Genomic DNA, 24,602 nt, shown 5'->3' on the forward strand with positions numbered 1-24,602 from the left:
TAGAAGGGGGAGGAAGATCAAGGTGCTGGTACTAGAAGGGGGAGGAATGGCCGCCGAGCAGATAGCACAATAGCTGGTCATGAAAGGAGAGTTGTTAAGTTTAGCAAACAAAAATACAGGACAAATTTGAATTTCAGATAAATAAAGGATTTTTTTTTAGTATAAGTATGTCCCATGCAATATTTGAAGCATACTTATACTATTTTTTTCATTATTCATTTGAAATTCCTATTCCTGGGTATCCTGTATTTTTATTTGCTAAATCTGACAACCCTGTGTGAAGGGAATCAATGAGCATTTAGTGAGCACCCACCAAGTCCCTAGAACCTTCTCTAATGAATAGAACCGACCAACCAGGAAAAGAAAAGTGCTTTATGCTCTTTTAGATCCTGGGGTTGCGGTGGGTAGGGGGAATCGGAGATATGTCTGATCCAGGACTTGGCATCCCAGAGTGGCCCCTCTAAGGATTACGTGGAAGATTGAAAGCCAGACCAGAACTGGGGCTTGCCAAATGTAGCTAGACCTGGGCCATCCAAAATGGCAGTCACCACCCACATGTGGCTACTGAGCACTGGAAATGTGGCTAGTGTGTCTGAGGAGCTGAACTTTTATGTTTTGTTTAAAAACTGAAGCAGTGTAATTTTTTTCATTAAATGCAACTTTATTGTTTTGGTAGAACTACATTTTACTTTTACCTCAAAATTCAGTACCTGAACTGAGATGTGCTGGGATTTTAAACTAGACACTAGATTTCAAAGACATGATACAAAAATATTGTAGAATACCCTATTAATAATTTGTAATATTGTTTATATGTTGGAATAATATTTTAGACATATATATTGGATTAGATAAAACATGATTAAAATCTATTTTCTTATTTGCTTCTTTTGCATTCCATGTGTTTCTTTTTTAATGCAGTACTAGAAAATCTTTTTTTTTTTTTTAAAGATTTTATTTATTTATTTGACGGAGAGAGACACAGCGAGAGAGGGAACACAAGCAGGGGGAGTGGTAGAGGGAGAAGCAGGCTTCCCACGGAGCAGGGAGCCCGATGTGGGGCTCAATCTAAGGACCCTGGGATCATGACCTGAGCCGAAGGCAGACGCTTAACGTCTGAGCCACCCAGGCACCCCAGTACTAGAAAATCTTAAATTACATATGTGGCTCACATTATATTTCTCTTGGGCAGTGCTGAGCTAGTGGGGGGGGGGGCGGGTGACAAAAAGGAGCAGCTTTTGCAGATGAGCAGTCTTGGCAGGGTATGAAGGATGGATAGGGTTAAGGAGGAAACTGGAAGGAGTGAGTTCAGTTTAAGGTTACCAACCTATGGGGTTGGTGGCACATGGCTGAAAGTGTGACCAAGTTGCCATTAATCCTCCAGTTTAACCCGGCCCATCAAAGCCCACCACTAACCCTTGTTCTTCACACCTGGGGATTGTGAGTTTGGGATCGCCTATAGGGACCACTTCTCTACAGCCTCTCTGGCCCGTCTTCGGGATCCCAGGTGCCTGCCTCCCACTCTCCCACTCCTTTCTCCTCTTCGATTTCATTCTCTGCTCCCCCGGCCTTCTAGCCCGACACTGACCTTCCTGCTTCCTCCACAGCGGTTCTCTGGACAGCCCAAGGCTCGATGCATCGAGACCCTCCTCCAGGTGATCCACTTCCCCCAGCCACTGTCGGATGACATTTGGACTGCTCCCATCTCCTTCCACATCCAGGTTGCACATGAGAAGGAAGAGGTATCCTGCCGGCAGCTAACATTCATTGAGTCCTTTCAGCGTATCAGGAATTTTGCTTGATACTGTGTTTACAAAGTTAGTGATGTTCTGCCAAGGAGCTCCCTGTTTCTTGGGGAATTGTGATTGTGACAAGGAGGCACAGAGGTGTGGAATGGATATGGTGCATGGTCAGATTTCCCCAAGGCTGGATAAAGGAGAACTCTAGAAGTCCAGAGGGTGTTTTGTTTTGTTGCCAAGTACTTGGCTGGTACAGTGATGTCAAGTCAATTCAACTCTTGTTCAGTTGTGTATGATGTTCAGGTGTAATGAACTAGGTGGAGAAGCAGCTGGATACATTCTGGCATTATGGAGGAGATAAAGATGGCTAAGGTCTGATCCCCACCCCCTAGGAATTCACAAGCACATACGAACAATTCCAATACAAGACAGAGAGAGTTGAAATGGATTAGAACAGCAGGCTGGGTACAGAGAGCTGCCAGAATTATTTGGGGGAGATTACAGGGTAGGCCAAGAATCAAGGAAAATTTTGGAAGAAAGGAGGTTGGGGTGGGTGAGGGAACATCCAAAGAAAATCTGGGGATGTTTGGATACTTGTACTGATGTGTGGTTCCAACATCAGAGAGTTAGGTCATTGTCAATGGAACCTGACCTCTAGGTTGAGCTAAAATGGTTCAAAGATTTTTTAGAATTATCCAGAGACAAATGGCAGGGTGACAATGTTTACCGTTATTTTGGAGAAAGCAAACTTCTGAGGGTAAGAAAGCTGTAATCTATTATCAACACAGGCACTAATTCTGCTGAAATGATGAAAGGATCTATCCCAGAAGACTGGATTGGATTGTGGAAGGTGAAGGAAACAATTTCCTGCTACACTCATTTGCTCGATCAAAAATAAGAGGTGAAGGGTGGAAGATATTTGGATATTGCATATACTTCAAACTTAATATATTAAAAACCGGAACCCAGGATCTCTCCTCCAAATCAGCTGTTCTTTTCATAACTTAGGTGGTCTTAAATATTAGACAGGCTGGGGCCAGTCACCTGGGATAGTAAGACTGAAGGAAGATGTTGGGACCAGGTAGGAGATCAAAGGGCCCCAATCTGGCTCCAGGGATGGGCCTTAAAGCACAGCAAAATGTCTAAGATCCAATCCAGATTCAGCTATGGATTGGACAGGTGGGTCAAATCCTAGGCACTGAATTTAGGCGGTGTGAAATGCTTCCATCCTGGAAAAGAGAAGATTTGGGCTTACCTATAAGCTAGTGGCTGGGGTGCTCTGGCATGGGAGGAAGAGACAGGAAGGGGAGCCAGAAGGATCTTGTAATGCCAGGAAGTACAGAAGCGCCCATAAAAACAAAAGGATTGGGCCATAGCAAAGGGATAGGAGTCAACCTAAGAGAGCTCCCAATGGCCAAAGTTGGAACAACATGAGCAACAAAATAAATAATGTTGTATTGGACTATAACACAGAGTACTAGATAAGTAGGCATGAGTTCATGCTGATATAACAAAATAATGGAATAAATAAATAGGAGTTACACAGAATTCCAAATAATATATGTAGATACAGCCCACTCCAAGAGATGGAGCTTAACAACCCCTCACTTCTTCCAACCCCAACATGGGCTACACTTAGGGGCTTGCTTCCAAAGAACAGAGTATGGAAAGAGAAAAATAATGGCTTCACCGTGGAGAAACCTGGCTACCTTAGCCAAGTAATGAAGATTGGCAACACGGGCTGCTATCATTACTGAGTAAGATCAGTAATGAGAAGCGCAGGGCGCCTCTGTGGTATTTTCCCCAAAACACATAACCTCGGTCTAAGCATACGGAAAACAGAGAAACCCAAATTTAAGAACCTGCCAGTACTCCTAAAAACTGTCAAGGTCAGAGAAACTCTCACAGACCAGAGGAGACTAAGGGGGCATGACAACCAAATCCAACGTGGGCCCTAGGTTGGATCCGGGACAGAAAAAGGACGTTAGTGGAAAAACTAGTGAAATCTGAATGAAGTTTGGCATTCAGTTCAAAGTAAATGTACCAGGGTGTCTGGGTGGCTCAGCTGTTAAGTGTCTGCCTTTGGCTCAGGTCATGATCCCCGGGGTCCCGGGATCGAGCCCCACGGGGGGCTCTCTGCTCAGCGGGAAGCCTGCTTCTTCCTCTCCCTCTCCCCCTGCTTGTATTCCCTCTCTCGCTGTCTCTCTCTCTGCCAAATAAATAAATAAAATCTTTAAAAAACAAAAGCAAACAAAAAACAAAGTAAATGTACCAATGTTAATCACATAGATTTGACACATGAACCAAAGTTATATAAGATGTCAACATTGGGTGAAACTGGGTGAAGGGCATATGGGGAACTCACTGTGCTATCTTTGCAACTTTTCTGTAAGTCTAAAATTATTCCCAAATAGAGTTTATTAAGAAAATAAATTCCATGGGACACCTGGGTGGCTTAGTCGGTTGAGTGTCTGCCTTGGACTCTGGTCGTGGTCCAAGGGTCCTTGCTCAGGGGGGAGTCTGCTTCTCTCTCTCTGCCTGCCACTCCCCCTGCTTGTGCTCTCTCTCTTCCTCTCTCCCTCCCTCTTTCTCTCTGAAAAATGAATAGATAAAATCTTAAAAAAAAAAAAAAAGAAAAGAAAAGAAAATTCCTGACTATAGTAACCTATATGTGGGAAGGGGCATATATAATTAAAATATTCTGAGGGCCTTGATTTATCATGAATACGAGGATAGAGGTTTTATTTAAGAATTTGATAGGTTAAATGTGTATTTTGCATTTTAAAGGGCATCCACTAAAAATGGGGTTGGCTAGAGAGTAAATATGTTAGCCATTGTAAACCCCCTATGGTTTTTGTTGTTAACTACCTACTGTTGTAGCTTGAAAGCAGAGACAATATGTAAAATGAGTGTGGCTGTGTTCCAATAAATCTTTATTTACAAAAACAGGCATCAGGCTAGTTTGACCCACAGGCCATAGTTTGTCAACCCTTGCAGTAAAAGAACAAAAACAGAATTTAACTTCCAATTAGTAAAGGAAAAGATGGAGTAATTAATTAAAAATAGCTATCTAACTAAAAGGCAAGAAATGAGAGAAAAAGAAATATAAAACAGGATGAAATAGAAAGTGCCAAGTAAAAGGGTAATTTTGATCTTAATGCTTCAATAACTACATTAAATATAATGGAAAGTGTAACAGAACTGGAAATGGAGCACATGCTGATCGGGGTGGGAGAGTCTGTGTTATGTGAATGGAGGTCTCGGTTCTTGGATTCCCCACGAAAGATTTCCATGAGGATCCATGCTCTAATAAAGACAGTTGGGGTTGGGGGGGATGGGCTAACTGGGGGATGGGCATTAAGGAGGGCACGTGATATAATGAGCACTGGGTGTTATATGGAATTGATGAATCACTGAACTCTACCCTGAAACTAATAATACACTATATGTTAACTAACTTGAATTTAAATTAAAAAAAAAAAGAGAAGAAAGTAGCAAGCCCAAAGCAGTTTATTGAGGACAGTACACTCTCCAGGTGGGAGAGCAGGAAGGCCCAGAGGTGGCAACTGCCCTGAGGCTACAGGAATCTTCTTCTGTGTGTGTGAGCGGGTGGGAGGGTGTCTTGAGTCGTGGATGGGATGGTCTCTAATGGAGGCTGCTTCCAATCCTTTAAGGGACTCCCATAGGTTGGGAGAGGTTAGTTTTTTTTTTTTTAAGATTTTATTTATTTACTTGACAGAGAGAGACACAGCAAGAGAGGGAACACAAGCAGGTGTAGTGGGAGAGGGAGAAGCAGGCTTCCCGCGGGGCGGGAGCCCGACACGGGGCTCGATCCCAGGACCTGGGGATCATGACCTGAGCCAAAGACAGACGCTTAATGACTGAGCCGCCCAGGTGCCCCGGGAGAGGTTAGTTTTTGACCCTATTAGGTTTGTCTCTGAACCGTCAGGGCAGTCTTCCCCCATGGAGGGTAGGGGGAGGCTAAAGCCACAATGCAAACGCATTATAATGAGTCTAGGGGTTACCCTGGGGCAGAGGTGGAAGAGGAGAGTGGCCTGTTCTGCACATGTGGCTCTTGGTCTGTTAGCCTAGGGGACTTGGAAGCCACAAAGGCAAGATGTTGTGCCCCCAGGCTTCTAATGTGTAACCTATTTATCACTGTCCTTGCCTCCAGCTTCTGTCCAGCTGCCTACTCTTATCAGTGCTCCAATTAAAATCTATTTGTTTTAGATGTGTCTCTTACCAATAGCATATATTTAGATTTTTTTATTTATCCAATATTAAAAAAATATAGAAAGGTTGGAAGAATGGGAAAAGATACACTATGCAAGTACCAACCAAAAGAAAATTGCTTTAGCAATATTAGTATCAGACAAAAGAACTAAAGTCCAGTAGTATTGTTAGAGATAAAGAGGGTCTTCATAGTGATACAAGATTTAATTCACCAGGAATAATGATTTTAAATAACACTTAAAAATACATAAAGCAAAAATCTTCAGTATTCAAAGAAGAAATGAATCCACAATCACGAGAAATTTTACATACTTGTCTTAGTAATTGGTGGAAAAAAAGCAGACGAAAGTTTAGGAATAATATAGATTTGAACATTGAGATGAGCAGAATTGACCGAATGGTCATAGAGACATCCGCACCCCCCGCCTCCGCCGCCCAGCAGAAGGGGAAATTCTGAAGAGACTTTTTTTTTTAAAGATTTATTTATTTATTTGAGAGAGAGAGAGAGAGTGTGAGCGCATGCAGGGGGAGAGGCAGAGGCAGAGGGAGAGAGAGAATCCCAAGCGGACTCCTGGCTAAGGGCGGAGCGCAATGCAGGGCTCCATCCCAGGACCCTGAGATCCTGACCTGAGCCAAAATCAGAAGTCCAGCGCTTAACTGACTGAGCCACCCAGGGCCCCCCTGAAGAGACTATTTTTAACACCTGCAGAATACATCTTATTTTTTAAGCACACAAAGAATTTTTTTAACTGACCATAAACTGGGAATAAAGTCTTAGAGCATTTCAAAGGACTGAAATTAAAGTATATATTCTGGCCACAGTGCAGCTTTGTTAGATAACTAGAAAATCCCTATACGTCTAGAAACTTAAAATGAACTACCAAATGACCCATGGATCAAAGAAGAAATTGTCATGGAAATTAGAAAATAGTTGGAACAGAATGATAAAAATTCTACATATCATAACTTCTGGAATGAAACTAAAGTAGTGCTTAGGAGAAAATTTGTACTCTCAAATGCATATATTGGGGGGAAAGAGTTAAAAGTGAATGATCTAGGCATTTATCTCAAGAAGTTAGGAAAAAAACAGCAAAATAAGTCCAAAGAAAGTAGAAGTGTCAATTATATCTCAATAAAACTGGGGCAAAAAAGAAAGTAGAAGTAAGGAAATAAAGACAGAGGGAGAAATTATTCAAATAGAAAGCAAACATACAAAAAGTTGGGTCTTTGAAGTAATTAATTAAAATTGACAAATCTCAGGGCGCCTGGGTGGTTCAGTTGGTTAAGCAGCTGCCTTAGGCTCGGGTCATGATCCCAGGATCCTGGGATCAAGCCCCACAGTGGCTCCCTGCTCAGCAGGGAGTCTGCTTCTCTCTCTCAAATAAATAAATACAATCTTTTAAAAAAAATAAAATAAAACTGACAAATCTCTAGCAAGATAGATCAAGGACAGGAAAAAAAAGGAGAGAGAGAGAAGACAAATAACCAATATAAAAACAAGGAGACAGTACTGCATTTGAATAACTTTATGTCAGTACATTTGGAAAATGTAGATTAAATAGAAAAATTACTAGAAAATAAATGTCACCAAAGATGACTCAAAAAAATTTACAAATTCTCAATAGCATTATACCCTTCAAATAAATGAAATCTTTAGTCAGAAATCTTCATTCAAAGAAAACTCCAGGCTTGTATGGCTTTGCTGACAAGTCGTACCAAATGTTGAAGGATCAAATAGTTTAAATCTTATGCAAACTTTTTCAGGCATTAAAAAAAAGAAAAAAAGGAGGAAACATTCCTCAACCCAGGAGTCTAGCATGACCTTGATACCAAAAGCCTGACAAAGACAGAACAAGAGAGAAAAATTACAGGATGCCCTCACTCATGAAAATAGGGAACAAAAATGCTGAACAAAATATTAGCAGCGGAATGCAGCATTATGTTTAAAAACAAAATGCCCAATTGGCTTATGAAAATGTGTTCACAAGTTAGTAATTATTAGTAACCAGAAAAATTTCAGTTAAGCAATGGAATACCATTACCACATATACCAGATTGGCTGAAATGAAACAGCCTGACGATACCACACATTGGCGTGAAAATGGAGCAGGAAGAACTCCCCATTCACCACTGGTGGAAATAATGACACAACCACTCAAGAGAAAACAGTTTGGCACTGTCTAGTAAAGCTTAAGTTACACATAACTCTATAACCTAGCAATTCCACTCCTTGGTAGATACCATAGAGTAGGGATCCTTAAAGTGTGGTCCTCAGTCCAACAGTATCAGCAACCCCTGGAAACATCTTAGAAATGCCAAATTCCTGAGCTCTTCTCCAAACTTAATCAATCAGCAACTTTAGGGGTAGGGCCCAGCAGTCTGTTTTTACAACCCTTCCGGGTGATTCTGATGTATGTTAAAGCTTAAAAGCCACTGCCATAGAGAAATAGGAATATATATCCACCAAGATACATGGACAAGGATGTTTTAATGGCATTGTTTATAATACCCAAACATGGAAAACAGGCCAAATGTCCATCAGTATCATAATGGATAAATGAGTCATGTAATGACTGATGAATCATTGAACGCTACATCTGAAACTAATGATGTAAAATATGTTGGCTAATTGAATTTAAATTAAAAAAAAGAAAAAAGGTGGATGGGAGGATGGGGTAACTGGGTGATGGGCATTAAGGAGGGCGTGTGATGTGATGAGCCCTGGGTGTTATAACACAACTGATGAATCATTGAACACTACATCTGAAACTGATGATGTACTCTATGTTGGCTAATTGAATTTAAATTAAAAAAAAGAAAGAAAAAGTTATGCAATGGTTATACAATGCAATGAAATAAAACTGAATCCCAGCTGTACAAAAGAGTGTGGATGACTCAAACATAATGGTGAGTAAATATTCAAGACACAAAGAATATATGTATATATATATTTAAGATTTTATTTATTTGACACAGAGAGACACAGTGAGAGAGGGAACACAGCAGAGGGAGTGGGAGAGGGAGAAGCAGGCTTCCTGCGGAGCAGGGAGCCCGATGCGGGGCTCGATCCCAGGACGCTGGGATCATGACCTGAGCCAAAGGCAGACGCTTAACGACTGAGCCACCCAGATGCCCCACAAAGAATATATTTTTATATGCATATAGAAAAGAGTGGGGGTGCCTGGTGGCTCAGTTGCTTAAGGGTCTGCCATTGGCTCAGGTCATGATCCTGGGGTCCTGGGATTGAGCCACATATCCTTGGCTCCCTGCTCAGCGGGGAGCCTGTTTCCTCCCTCTCCTTCTGCCCCTCCCCCAGCTCGTGCTCTCTCTCAAATAAATAAATAAAATCCTTAAAAAAGGCTTGTCAAACTGTACAAACGTGTTCTAAGGACCAAAACTGTACCTCCAGCCCTAACCTTAGATCTCCGGGCTGGCATACACTAGTACCTGACATGTGATGTGTGCTCAGCCTGACAATATCAGTCTTTATAATTATAATCTTTGTAGTGACTGCAAAGTATTTCATAATAAGGACATACCGTATGTTATTTGACCACTTCCTTGATGATGGGCTTTCTGAGAATATTACTTTGGCTGCCCCAATAGACTGAAAATTCTATAAGGTGAGAAACCATAACTTTCTTTTTCAAAAACAGTGCCCGCTATACAATAGTTATTTAATTGAATCGATTTTCCAAATTAACGTTCCTACAAGAAAAAAAATACTCTGGCCAGTTTTATTTATCTTTATTATAGCATAAGTTGATTCCTTGTAAATTTTGTTTAAAGTGAATTAACCAGAGAGAATCCAGTTAACTCTGGGTATATTGACATAATGAATGTTCTAGAAAATGAGACCATGGATTTTGGAGTTGAGTGATCCTTTAAGATCATTTAATTTTCCTATGTGACCTCTGCTATATGTCAAACTTCAGAGTTAGGAAACCATATATATCACATTTTCTGAGAGTATCTACTTAAGATATGCTAGCTTTCTTAAATGTACTTGACTCTGTATTCTAATTTGTGATTGGGAACATACGACACCATACCTGGACCTCTAGGGAATGACTGGTTCCAGAGAAGATGCTCATAGGGCAAAGCAGGCCACTTGGAAGGCTTGCTTCTTTGAAATCTTGCTTCCATACACTCTACTTTATGCCAAGTTGTCCAGCCCAGTCCTAGTAGAGTTGTAAAGGAGGTCTTCCCTGAGCATTGGCTGTCAGGGCAGAGCCCGTGAGCAGTTGCATGAAGGGACAGCAGATGGGCATGTCTCAGAGAGGAGACTGAAGCAGCTCTCACATTGGCTGGGCCCTGTCAGGTTTACCTTGGAATGTCCATTGTGATGTCATATGGAGTCACAACCTTGAAGGAGAACATTGTTTGGCTGAGAGGGGCATGGGGTTGAGTAATGGCACCGATTTGGGGGCTGGCCATCCCGCCTCCATCATATGTCAGCCCTCTACTCTTATTTGGTTTCCTTGTTTGGGGGCTTTGGCTGCTCTTTTTTGGGAGACAGAGCAGGAAGCAGGTGGTAGCCAAGACAGACTCAGAGGTATGTGATGCAACCCTCCCTTGAAGTTCACTGCTCCCTGTCCCTGCCTCTGAGGCCATGGAAACTCCTATCTCTTAGGCTGGGGGAGGAACTGGGTGGGGGAAGAGGGGAGTTGAGATAGTGCCTATGGATGTCGTCCTATAAGTATAAGTCATGATCAATCCTGTTCCTTTCAGTTTATTTCAACAAATCTTGAGCACCTATTATATATGGTGGCGTACTAGACCTTGAGGAAAAATAAAACACCATCCCCACCTTCTAGGAGCTCAAGGTGAAGTTGGGGAGACAGTCAGATGGATATACACACAACACAAGGAAAGAGAAAATGATAAGAGTTAATAGAAGTATAAATACTGATGAAGAGGTTGGAGGTAAAGAGTCTTTTGAAGCAGGGGGATCTATAAAATGACTCTGGGGAGCTCAGGTTTTAATTGTGCTTCAGAGGAAGGGTAGGGCTTTGAAGGTGGATAGTGTAGATGGAAGAGAGTAGTGAAGACTTTCCAGATAGAAGGAATGGATTGGGGAAAATCATGGGAAACTGAAGAGTGTTGGATGTGTTTGAAGAGAGGACACCTATGTGGATGGAGTGTAGAAGTATAGGGAGCTCAGTGAGAGAAAAATTTGGAAAATTGACAGAGGTGACATTGTAGAGGGCTTTCAATACCAGGCTGAATAGTTTGTATAAATATTAATTCTATATGCAGTTGAAAGATGTCAAGGGGTACCTGGGTGGCTCAGTCGGTTAACCCTGTGACTCTTGATTTCGGCTCAGGTCACGATCTCAGGATTCTGAGATCCAGCCCTGTGTCAGGCCCCACGCTCACTGGGGAGTCTGCTTCTCTCCCTCTACTTCTCCTTCTCCCTCTCTTCCTCCCCCTGCTCCCATGCATGTGCTCTCTCTCTAAAATAAATAAACAAATCTTTTAAAAAAAGAAAATAAGATGTCAGAGGTCTTAAAGCCAGGTTAAAATGTGCTTAGATCTGTGCTTTAGAGCAATGCTTCTCAAACTGCTACACCCATATGAATCAATCAGCTGGAGGTCTTGTTAAAAAGTATATTCTGATTCAGTAGGTGTGGGGTAGGGATTGAGATTCCTCCTTTCTAACAAGCTCCCAGGTGATGCTACTGTTGTTGGACCAAAGGCCATACTTGTTTTGTTGTTAGTTTTTTTTTTTAAGATTTTATTTATTCATTTGACACAGAGAGAGAGAGAGTACAAGCAGGGGGAGCAGCAGAGGGAGAGGGAGAAGTAGGCTCCCCGCTGAACAGGGAGCCTGATACGGGGCTCGATCCCAGGACCCTGGAATCATGACCTGAGCTGAAGGCAGATGCTTAACCGACGGAGCCACCAAAAGGCACCTCTGTCACTTTTTTTTTTTTTTAAGAAAGGAAATTTTTATGTTATTTTATTATTTAAAAATTTTAATTCCAGTATAGTTAACATACGGTGTTATATTAGTTTCAGGTGTACAATATAGTAATTCAACAATTCTATACATTACTCAGCTCTTGTCAAGATAAGTGTACTCTTAATCCCCTTCACCTATTTCACCCATCCCCCCACCCACCTCCCCTCTGGTAACCGTCTGTTTGTTCTCTGTAGTTAAGAGTCTGTCTTTTGGTTTGTCTCTATTTTTCCTTTGTTCATTTGTTTTGTTTCTTAAATTGCACATATGAGTGAAATCATATGGAATTTGTCTTTCTCTGACTGGCTTATTTAGCCTAGCATTATACTCTCTAGATCCATCCATGTTGTTGCAAATGACAAGATTTCATTCATTTTTATGGCTGAATAATATTCCACTATATATATATACCACATCTTCTTTATTTATTCATCTATTGATGGACACTTGGACTGCTTCCATAATTTGGCTATTGTAAATAATGCTGCTATAGGGACACCTGGGTGGCTCAGTTAAGTGTCCAACTCTTGATCTCAGCTCAGGTCTTGATTCAGGATTGTGAGTTCAAGCCTTGTGTTGGGCTCCACACTTAAAAAAAATGGGCAACAGACATGAACAGACATTTCTGCGAAGAAGACATTCAAACACCCAACAGACACATGAAAAGATGCTCAACATCACTCATTATCAGGGAAATGAAAATCAAAATCACAATGACCTATCACCTCATACTTGTCAGAATGGCTCAAGTCAAAAACACAAGAAACAACAAATGTTGGCAAGGATGTGGAGAAAAAGGAACCCTCATGCACTGGTGGTAGGAATGCAAACTGGTGCAGCCACTGTGGAAAACAGTATGGAAGTTTCTCAAAAAATTAAAAATAGAGGGGCTCCTGAGTGGCTCAGTCAGTTGTGTCCAACTCTTTTTTTTTTTTTAAAGATTTTATTTATTTATTTGACAGAGAGAGACACAGCAAGAGAGGGAATGCAAGCAGGGAGAGTGGGAGAGGGAAAAGCAGGCCTCCCGCAGAGCAGGAAGCCTGATTTGGGGCTCTATCCCAGGACTCTGGGATCATGACCTGAGCCGAAGGCAGACGCTTAACGACTGAGCCACCCAGGCGCCCCAAGTGTCCAACTCTTGATTTCAGCTTAGGTCATGATCTCAGGGTTATGAGATTGAGCACCACATTGGGCTCCACGCTCAGGGCCGAGTCTGCTTGAGATTCTCTTCCTCTCCATCTGCCCCTCCCCCCACTCATGCTCTCTCTCTAAAATAAATAAAATCTTTTAAAAAATTAAAAATAGAATTATATTATCCAGTAATTGCATTATTGGGTATTTACCAAAAAGTTATGAGAACACTAATTCAAAAGGATATATGCACCACTATGTTTATAGCAGCATTATTTTTTTAAAGATTTTATTTATTTATTTGAGAGGGAGAGGGAGAAGTAGGCTCCCTGCTGAACAGGGAGCCCGATGCGGGGCTCGATCCCAGGACCCTGAGATCATGACCTGAGCCGAAGGCAGCTGCTTAACCTACTGAGCCACTCAGTCATCCCAGCTTTGTAGTATACCTTGAAATCTGGATTTGTGATACCTCCAGATGTGTTGGGTTGTTTTTTTTTTTCCCCCCAAGATTGCTTTGGCTCTTTGGGGTCTTTTGTGGTTCCATACAAATTTTATGATTGTTCTAGTTCTATGAAAAATGCTCATGATATTTTGAAAGGGATCACATTAAATCTGTAGATTGCTTTGGGTAGTATGGGCATTTTAACAATATTTGTTCTTCCAAGCCAGAAGCATGGAAGTCTTTCCATTTGTGCCATCTTCAGTTTTTTTCATCATTCTTTTGTAGTTTTCTGAGTACAGGTCTTTTACCTCCTTGGTTAAGTTTATTCCTAGGTATTTTATTATTTTTGGTGCAGTTGTAAATGGGATTGTTTTCTTAATTTCTCTTTCTGCTGCTTCATTATTAGTGTATAGAAATGCAGTGAATTTCTGTATATTGATTTTGTGACCCAGGACCACACTTTGAAAGTGAAGCTTTAAAATAACTTCAGTAAGCGTCTATGGCAGTTGTCTGGGTAGCTAAGCCAATTGGAGGCTCTGTTAACAATACAGTGGGAAGGAGGGAAAAGGAAATTAAAAAATTAGAGCAGGATGGTAGGCGAGAGGACATGGATTCATTCCTCAAATGTTTATCATCCACCACCACCACCGTTATGTACAAGGCACTCCTCTAGGCTCTATGGATACAGCGGTAAGTGGAAGGGACAAAAATCTTTGCCCTCCGGGGGCTATTGTGATAAAAGTTTGGATGTGAAAAGTAAAGCAGAAAGAGAGGGAAGGGACTGAATTTATTTTTATTTTTATTTTATTTTTTTAAAGATTTTATTTGTCAGAGAGACAGCGAGAGAGGGAACACAAGCAGGGGGAGTGGGAGAGGGAGAAGCAGGCTTCCTGCTAAGCAGGGAGCCCGACGTGGGGCTCAATCCCAGGACCCTGAGATCATGACCTGAGCCGAAGGCAGACACTTAACGACTGAGCTACACAGGTGCCCCTGGGACTGAATTTTTTTTTTCCTGATTGGACCTCAAATACAAGAGTTAATTATAAACATTATCACTGTTTTCCTACAAGGACTATATTCATCTTTGTACCCCCTGTGCCTAGTGCACTGTCTGGCATTCAGTAAGTGCTCCCTGGATGTTTGTGAAATGAATAAATGACTTTTCAATTTTAACCCTGAATGACTGACAAGATGATGGCATTTTGAACAACACAGGAAACCTTAGACAGAAGTTGTGTGGTAGGAGGCAGAAAATGAACTATTACATTTGAAGTGCTTATAAAATTTCTGTGGAAATATTCACCTAGCAGCTCAAGTTAATGGTCTAGATCTGTGCTATCCAGTCTGGTATCCACTGGCCACATGTGGCCATTCAAATTTAAATTAACCAAAGTTACATTAAATTTAAAATTCAGTTCTTCAATCGCACTATGGACATTTCAAGTATCACATGTGGCTAGAGGCTATCATATTGGACAGGGCAGATCTAGAATATTTCCATCATCATAGAAAATTCTCCTGGACAGCATTAGCTTACACTCTAGATCTTGGAGGTAGATCTAGTTATCAATATATTTGGCCACAAAGTCCTTTCAATTTTTTTTCCCTCAGAAACATCTCTCAAACACAGCAATCCTGATTGAGTATTACTGTCTTAACCAGGACTTCGTCTATTTACAGTATGCTAGCTGGTCTCCTACAAACGTTCTCCAGCCTAGAGCATGGAGCATAGACCCCGGCCCTACAGAACGAAAACAACATACACAGAACTTCCCCTAGCTGATGGTGTCACTTTGCCAAAAGTGACTAAACAAACAAAATCTCTCAGCCATCCCACTGCCTGCAGCAGCTTTTCCCAGCCTGTTTTGACCCTCAAACTTCCTTCATTGTCAAAATTTGTCAGCCCCTTGGGAATTTAAACATCATTTTATCTCTTTTTCATAATATATGATAAGTGACTTTAGGTATATTATATTTTCATTTTAAACCAGCATGTTTTTTAAAATCACAAAGTTCATTTTAACATCTTTAAGAGAAAGAGAAAAGACGAATGTCCACTTTTCCCCGTGTAACAAGTGATGCACAATATTTAATTGACTTTAACAGGTATGAATTGCTCCACAATACTTAGGTATAAGAAAGGGCAAATATATTTCCTTGTCTACATCAAGTATAATCTAGTTTAAGCCTCCTATCGCCTAGGTTGGCAAAAAAGTCCAGGATCCGTTTTTCTTCCCCAACCTTTGTATTATATGAAAATTCTGAAGTTTTTGCAGTTTATCCCAAATGGCAGAAGGTCAGGTACTTTTTATTTTTTATTTATTTATTTTTAAAATAATTTTTAAAAAAATTTTATTTATTTGAGAGAGAGAGAGCACATGAGAGGGGGGAGGGTCAGAGGGAGAAGCGGACTCCCTGCTGAGCAGGGAGCCTGATGCGGGACTCGATCCCGGGACTCCAGGATCATGACCTGAGCCGAAGGCAGTCACTTAACCAACTGAGCCACCCAGGTGCCCAAGGTCAGGTACTTTTTAAAAAAAAAGATTTTATATTGATTTATTTAGAGAGCGTGCGTGCACAAGCAGGGGGGAGGGGCAGAGGGCGAGGGAGAGAGAGAGAGAGAAATCTCCCCACTGAGGGTGGAGGCTCCCCACTGAGGATGGAGCCCAGCTGAGGCTCAATCAGGACATGAGCCCAAATCAAGAGTCAGACTCTCAACCAACTGAGCCACCCAGGCGCCCTGAGGTTCAGGTCCTTAAACCATGGGAGTAACTGTTGCTTTTCATCTTTGCCATCTGAAGGCAAAAACTGTGGCTCAGCTCCTATGTGCCAATCTTGGTCACAGAGACCTTTGTGAAGGCTCCTGGTCTACTATCTCTGAACTCCTAGCGTCAGGCGGACCTAAATCAACCAGGATCAGGGCCTCACTATTCCAGTATATCTGCAGCTTCAGCATTGTTTCCATATCAGGAAGCCCGCTTCCTGTTTTTCTCAACCCTGGAAGTACCAAACACTAAGCCTCTGGCACAATTCAGCTTAAAATCCTCCACAGGTCTAGTCTTATATGAAGGGTGTCTCTTATGCTCCTGCCAGTTTTTTCAGCAGGTGAAACTTAACTCCTTGCCATGGATTAGGAAAACTAAGACCTTAAGCACAAAGGCCTGGCTACCCCCTTTGAGGAGGGGAAACATTAGTTTCTTTCCCAGAAGGATGTATGGTGTAAATTCCTCAATGTCACCTTGCTACATAATTAATAAAATTTCTTAGTACATATATATGTGAGAAAAAGCTTTTTTGTCAAATATACTTTTCATCCAGGCATAATTATAAACAGCAAAATGCACAGATCTTAAGTGTGCAGTTTGATGAGTTTTGATAAATTTATATACCCATTAACTAGCTTATAATATTGCTTAATATTCTATAATAGTGCTTATAATCCTAGGGAGTTCCTTCATGATCTGTTCTAGTCTGTTCTCCTTCCACTCAGAGGCAATCTCTATTCTGATGTCTACAGTCATGGATTAATTTTGCCTCTTCTTGAACCTTATAAAAATAGAATTATACATCCATCGGTAGATGAATGGATAAAGACAATGTGGTATATATATATATATACACAATGGAATATTATTCAGCCATAAAAATGAATAAAATCTTGCCATTTGCAACAGCACAGATGGATCTGGAGAGTATAATGCTAGGTGAAATAAGCCAGTCACGGGCGCCTGGGTGGCTCAGTCGGTTAAGCGACTGCCTTCGGCTCAGGTCATGATCCTGGAGTCCCGGGATCGAGTCCCGCATCGGGCTCCCTGCTCGGCGGGGAGTCTGCTTCTCCCTCTGACCCTCCTCCCTCTCGTGCTCTCTGTCGCTCATTCTCTCTGTCTCAAATAAATAAATAAAATCTTTAAAAAAAAAAAAAAAAGAAATAAGCCAGTCAGAGAAAGACAAATTCCATATGATTTCACTCATATGTGCAATTTAAGAAACAAAACAAATGAACAAAAGAAAAAAATGAGAAAGACAAACCAAAAGACAGACTCTTAACTGTAGAGAACAAACAGATGGTTACCAGAGGGGAGGTGGGTGAGGGGATGAATGAAATAAGTGAAGGAGATTAAGGGTATACTATTTTTTTTTTAAAGATTTAATTGAATTCAGGGGCGCCTGGGTGGCTCAGATGGTTGAGCGTCTGGCTTCGGCTCAGGTCATGATCCCAGGGTCCTGGGATCGAGTCCCGCATCGGGCTCTCTGCTCCTTGGGAGCCTGCTTCTCCCTCTGCCTCTCTCTCTCTGTCTCTCATGAATAAATAAATAAAATCTTAAAAAAAAAAAAAAGATTTAATTGAATTCAATTATTTTTTAAAAAGATTTTACTTATTTATTTGCCAGAGGAGGGGGGCGGGCATAAGCAGGGGGAACGGCAGGCAGAGGGAGAAGCAGACTCTCTGCCGGGCAAGGAGCCTGATGTGGGACTCGATCCCAGGATCCTGGGATCATGACCAGAGCTAAAGGCAGTTGCTTAACCGCCTGAGCCACCCAGGTGTCCCAGATTTTATTTTATTTTTTTAAAGTAATCTCTACACCCAACACGGGCCTCAAACCTACAACCCCAAGATCAAGGGTCACATACTCTACCAACTGAGCCAGCCAGGCACCCTAAGAGTATTTTGATGAGCACTGAGTAATATATGGAACTGTTGACTCACTATATTGTATACCTGAAACTAAATATAACACTGTTATGTTAACTACACAGGAGTTAAAATTTTAAAAATAGAAATAATGAATAATAATAATTTCATTCTTGCATATTGCATTTCAAAAAGTCTGCTCTTTTTTATCATTAAAAATGTATGTACCTGTATACAAGATAAAGTTTCAAGATGTTAATTGTAAATGATACATTGTTGATGTGGAACCCTATTCCCAATAGAAGATTGGAAATATGCCTGTCTGTATGCTATATGTGTTTAATTTTAGTAGATGATACCAAACAGTTCTCTAAAGTAATTATACCAATTTATACTTCCATTAGTAGACTATGAGAGTTCTAGTTTCTCCACATTCATGTAACACTTGACATTGACCATCTTTTTAATAGCCACTCTAGGTAGTGTGTTTGGCATTGCATTGTGGTTTTAATGTGCATTTCCATGATTATTAATGATATTGAGAAACTTCTTATGTTTATTGGCCATTTGAAAATCCTCTTTTGTGACCTTCCTGCTCAATTTTTTGGCACATTTTTAGTGATTGGGTTGTCAGTCTTTTACTTACTAATTTGTAGGAACTCTTTAAATATTATAGGTATGAGTTGTTTGTCAGATATAGGTATTACAAATAAATCCTCCCTCTCTGTGGCTTATCTTTTCACTCACAATGGTGTGCTCATGAACAGAAGTTTTTTTTTTTTTTTAAAGATTTTATTTATTTATTTGACAGAGAGAGACACAGCGAGAGAGGGAATACAAGCAGGGGGAATAGGAGAGGGAGAAGCAGGCTTCCCGCAGAGCCGGGAGCCTGATGCGGGGCTCGATCCCAGGACCCTGGGATCATGACCTGAGCCGAAGGCAGACGCTTAACGACTGAGCCACCCAGGCGCCCCATGAACAGAAGTTCTTAATTTTAATGAAATCCAATGTATCAGTTTTTGCTTTTATGGTCAGGGCTTTTTTGTTGTTGTTTCCAATGTAAGAAATCTTTGCCTGCCCCCAGGCTATGATGATAGTCTTCTATGTTTCTTCTAGAAGCCTTTTTTTTTTCTTTTCTTTTACATTAAGGCCTATGATCCATCTCAAATTACTTTCTGTGTATGGTATAAGGTAGGGATCAAAGTTCTTTTTTTCCCCCCCATAGAATTTATCTAATCCCTTCAGGAGGGCAGGGACTGGGGTGACATGAGCAAGGCATTCACCTTGGGCACAAAATTTAAGGGGCATGAAAAAACTTAGTAATCATGGTAATATTTAATATAATATTATATAAAATCAAAATTAAGGTGGAAAATTTATGACAAAATACCAAAATTTCAAATCTGACCCTACACTTACATGACTGCCTCACCATCACACTCTAAATGCCAGTCCTTTCTCCCAGCACCATTTATTGAAAAGACCATCAGTTTTTCTCCTTGAATTGCATTGGTGACCCTGTCATAAATCAGATAAACATACACATGTGTGGGTCAATTTCAGGACTCTTCATTTTGTTACATTGGTCTGTTTGTTTATCCTTGTACTGATACTTCACTGTCGTTATTAATGTGGCTTTGTACTAAGTTTTGAAGTTTGGTTGTGTCTTACAACTTCGATCTTTTTCAAAATTGTCTTAGCTATTCTAGGTCATTGGCATTTCTTTTTTTTTTTTAAGATTTACTTTATTTTCTTTCTTTCTTTCTTTCTTTCTTTCTTTCTTTCCTTTTTTTAAAAGAGTTTTATTTATTTATTTGACAGAGAGAAACACAGCGAGAGAGGGAACACAAGCAGGTGGAGTGGGAAAGGGAGAAGCAGGCTTCCTGCTGAGCAGGAGCCTGATGGGGGCTCGATCCCAGGACCCTGGGATCATGACCTGAGCTGAAGGCAGACGCTTAACCGACTGAGGAACCCAGGTGCCCCTATTTTCTTTATTTTAGAGAGAGAGAGCAAGCGCACGTGCAAGCTGGGGGAGGGGCAGAGGGAGAGGGAGAGGGAGAGAGAGAATCTCAAGCAGACTCCCTGCTGGGCACAGAGCCCAATGCAAGGCTCAATCCCAGAACCCTGAGATCACAACCCAAGACAAAACCAAGAGTTGATGCTCAACTGACTGAGCCACCCAGGCATCGCAGGTCATTGACATTTCTGTATAAATTTTTGAATCATCCTGTTAATTGTGACACAAATTGATTGGAATTCCGATTGGAATTCCACTGAATTTATACATCAGTTTAAGGATAAGTAATATACTAAAAACAATGAGTCTTTTGATCCATGAATGTGTTTGTTTCTCCATTTATTCAGGCCTTCTTAATTTCTTTTAATAACATTTAGCTTTCAATAAAGAGGAATTTTGAAGCTATAGTAAATGATTTTTTTCATTTTGATTACAGAAATTTAAACAAATCAAAAACACATAGAAGTGCATAATGAATCTTCATGAACCCAGTTTTCACTCTGACATTATTTTGAAGCAAATGTCAGATAATATAATTTCATTCATAATTAAATATGTATATCTAAAAGGTAAGGACTCTTTAAAGAGAACATACTTAATCACAATATCATTCTTATGCCTAAAAATTTGACAATAATCTTTGAATACCATCAAATATCTGTCAGTATTCAAATTCCAATTGTCTCATAAATGATATAATTTTTTACAGTCTGTTTGACTCAAGATCTAAATAAGGTTCACAAATTGAGATTAGTTGGTGTATTTAAATCCCTTATAATTTGTAGAATTCCCTACCTCCATTTCTTTCTTTTATTCTTTCCATTTATATATTAAAGAAATGGATCATTTGTCCTCTAGAGTTTTGCAGGCAGGATTTTACTGATTAAATACCCATATTGTTATTTAATATGTTCCATTGTCTTCTCTATTTCCTTAAATGGGGAAGTTGGGTCTAAGACTTATCAGAATTACTTTTTGGGGGGCAGATTATTTCATAGGTAATGATGATCATCAGGAGGGACACAATGTCTGGTTTGTATGATATTTTACATGTCATTTTCTAGGGGCACCTGCCTGGCTCAGTCAGTAGAGCATGTGACTCTTGATCTTAGGATTGTAAATTTGAGCCCCACGTTGGTGTAGAGATTACTTAAAAATAAAATCTTAAAGGGGCGCCTGGGTGGCTCAGTCGTTAGGCAGAGATGTCTGCCTTTGGCTCAGGTCATGATCCGGATCCTGGGATCGAGCCCCACATCGAGCCCCACATCGAGCCCCGCATCGGGCTCCCTGCTCCTCGGGAGGCCTGCTTCTCCCTCTCCCATTCCCCCTGCTTGTGTTCCCTCTCTTGCTGTATCTCTCTCTGTCAAATAAATAAATAAAATCTTTAAAAAAAAGTCTTAAAAAATAAATGTCATTTTCTAAATTATACCAATACTTAAAAATAAAATAGATTTTTCTATATTGAACTTATATCTAAGAATCTTGCTAAATTTACTTATCAATCCTAAAAGTTTATCTGTACATGCTTTTCCAAAAGCATATTGTGATATTCTACACAATCATATTGTCTGCATATGATAACTTTATTTCTTCCTTTCTAATCCTATGACTTTTATTTCTTCTCCTTGCTTTATTGCATGGATTAGGATTCCCAATACAATGTTCAATAGATAGTGGAGATTTTTATCTTCTTTTTTTTATGTAGAGGAAAGTTTTCTTTAATTCACCATTTATGTATAATGTTTGCTGTGTGGTTATTGTAAATATTGTTTAGCAGATGAAGAAAGTTCCCTTTTACTTCTGGTTTGTTAAGAATTTTAGCATGAATGGCTATTGAATTTTATCAAGTGTTTTCTGCCTCTATTTAGATGTTCATATGGTTTTTCTTGTTTATTCTATTAAAGTACTGAATTACAATGGATTTTTAAAATATTAAACCAACTGTGAATTCCTGAAATAAATGTAACATGTTTGTGATATTGTTCATGATCCTTTTATATATATCGTTGGATCAAATTTGCTGATATTAAGTTTAGGAATTTTGCATGTGTGTTCATGAAAGAGACTGAGCTATAATTTTCCTTTCTAATAATGTCTTTATCAGATTTTGGAATCAAGGTTAATTCAGCATACTAAAGTAAAGAAAGGGAGAAGTAACGTTTCTTCTCTACCTCATTAGCATAACTAAGGCATTCCTATCACTCAGGAAATTCCAAGGGTTTTTGAAGCTCTGTGTCAGGAATCTGGGACGAACACCAGATATGTTCTTTATTATAACACCACATGGACACACACACACATATAGACACACACACCACACAGACACACACACACACAAACAAGAGAGCTAGAGAAAGAGAGTTGTTGAAAAATTGGCTGATATTAATATACTTGTGGGGGCTGACAAATCCAAAATTCTTGAGGCAGACTGGAAACTTAGGCAGGGTTTCTATGTTCATCTTTTTAAAGATTTTTTTTTTTTATTTGACAGAGAGAGGGATAGCGAGAGCAGGAACACAAGCAGGGAGAGTGGGAGAGGGAGAAGCAGGCTCCGTGCCGAGCAAGAAGCCCGATATGGGACTCGATCCCAGGACCCTGGGATCATGACCTGAGCCGAAGGCAGACGCTTAACGACTGAGCCACCCAGGCGCCCTCTATGTTCATCTTTTTAAAAATAAATTAAATTAAGTATTATTTTTTAATTGAAGTATAGTTGACACACAATGTTACATTAGTTTCAGATGTACAACATAGTGATTCAACGTGTTTCAATTTTGAGGCAGAATTCTTTCCTTTTCAGAAAACCTCACTCTGCTCTAAGGCCAGCAACTGATTGGATGATGCCTGCTTACATGATGGAGGCTGATCTATCTTGTTTAAAGTCTATTGATGCTATTTTTCTTAAGTATTTTTTTCTGGGGCACCTGGGTGGCTCAATCGGTTAGGCACCTGCCTTCGGCTCAGGTCATGATCCCAGGGTCCTGGGATCGAGCCCTGCACTGGGCTCCCTGCTCAGCGGAGAGTCTGCTTCTCCCTCTCCCTCTGCCTGCCTCTCTGCCTACTTGTGCTCTCTCTCTAGCTCTCTGACAAATAAATAAATAAAATCTTTAAAAAAAATAAATAAAAAATAAATATTTTAAAATATTTTCATTTATTTGTCAGAGAGAGGGAGAGAGAGAGAGAGAGAGGCAGGCAGAGGGAGAATCAGGCTCCCCAGCAAGCAAGGAGCCCGATGCAGAACTTGATATTGGGGTTGTAAGTTCAAGCCCCACGTTGGGTGGGGACATTATTTTAAAATGAAATCTTTAGGGGCAGTTGGTTAAGCATCCCACTCGATCTCAGCTCAGGTCTTGATCTTGATCTTTATCTTGATCTTAGGGTTGTGATATCAAGCCCTGCATTGGGCCCAGTGTGGAGCCTACTTAAAAAAAAATACAACCGATTTTTGTATGTTGATACTGTATTCTGTAACTTTGCTAAATTCATTTATTAGTTCTAATTGGGTTTTGTGTGTGTGTATTCTTTAGGATTTTCTGTAAATAAGATTATGTCATCTGTGAATAGAGATAGAAATTGTTTAACATTTTCCTTTCCAATTTAGATGGCTTTATTTTTCTTACCTAATTTCTCTGGTTGGAGTTTCTAGTACAATGTTAATGAAAATAGTGAAAGTGAGCATCCTTGTCTGTTCTACCTTAAAAGGAAAGCTCTCAATCTTTCACTATTGAGAATGATATTAGCTGTGGGTTTTTCATTAATACCCTTTACTCTATTGAGGAAGTTCCCTTCTATCCCTAGTTTGTTGAGTGTTTTTATTTTTATTTTTTAAATCATGAATGGGTATTGGATTTTGCCAATCCTTTTTCTCCATCAATTGAGATAATTGTTCAGTTTTTTTTTCTTTCATGTTATTCATGTGGTATATCACATTGTTTTACTTTCTTATGTTGGACCCACCATTCTTGGGAGAAATCTTGCTTTTAACACTTTTATCCAACATTGTTTATCTAAAACATTTGGCAATACTATGAATAATATTGTGTAGGCTCTTATAATACACTCTCAGAGACTGATGTCCTGATTCAAAAGGGAGAAATAAAAATTATTTTATTTGAAATGGTAACAAATGTCATTTCTGCCTTTAAAATGGCCTGGAACATGCTTGAAAAAAAAAAACCCCAGGAGTTTACAAACTACTGATTGGGAAATTCTGACCTAAAGGATAAAATAAAAATTCTACCAAAATCTGGCTTCCACTTATATTTTCAGCTTCATCTCTTACTACTTAGCAAAAGTACACCTGACAATCATGCCTTTATAATCTTCTTGCTGATATTCCCACTTGCCTGGAATGCTCTTTCTTTACCTAAAAACTTTCTGCTGATTCTTCAAACTCCAGGACAAATGGCAACTTCTTGAGTAATTTTCCCCTTCTCTCCCAGGAA

At 40.1% G+C, this 24,602-nt stretch overlaps 1 protein-coding gene across 1 annotated transcript in view; it reads left to right on the forward strand.

Moving 5' to 3' along the window:
• ZNF512 (zinc finger protein 512) overlaps positions 1 to 24,602 on the forward strand; it is a 95,969-nt gene that overhangs the window by 20,996 nt on the left and 50,371 nt on the right. Inside the window, 1 exon segment of the mRNA XM_035000530.1 lies at positions 1,440 to 1,742. Within this exon segment, the coding sequence (XP_034856421.1) occupies positions 1,440 to 1,742 (303 nt within the window).

Source organism: Mirounga leonina, unplaced genomic scaffold (genome assembly GCF_011800145.1).
Source record: "Mirounga leonina isolate KUSES-001 unplaced genomic scaffold, KU_Mleo_1.0 Mir_125, whole genome shotgun sequence".
In the NCBI taxonomy this organism is placed as follows: domain Eukaryota; kingdom Metazoa; phylum Chordata; class Mammalia; order Carnivora; family Phocidae; genus Mirounga; species Mirounga leonina.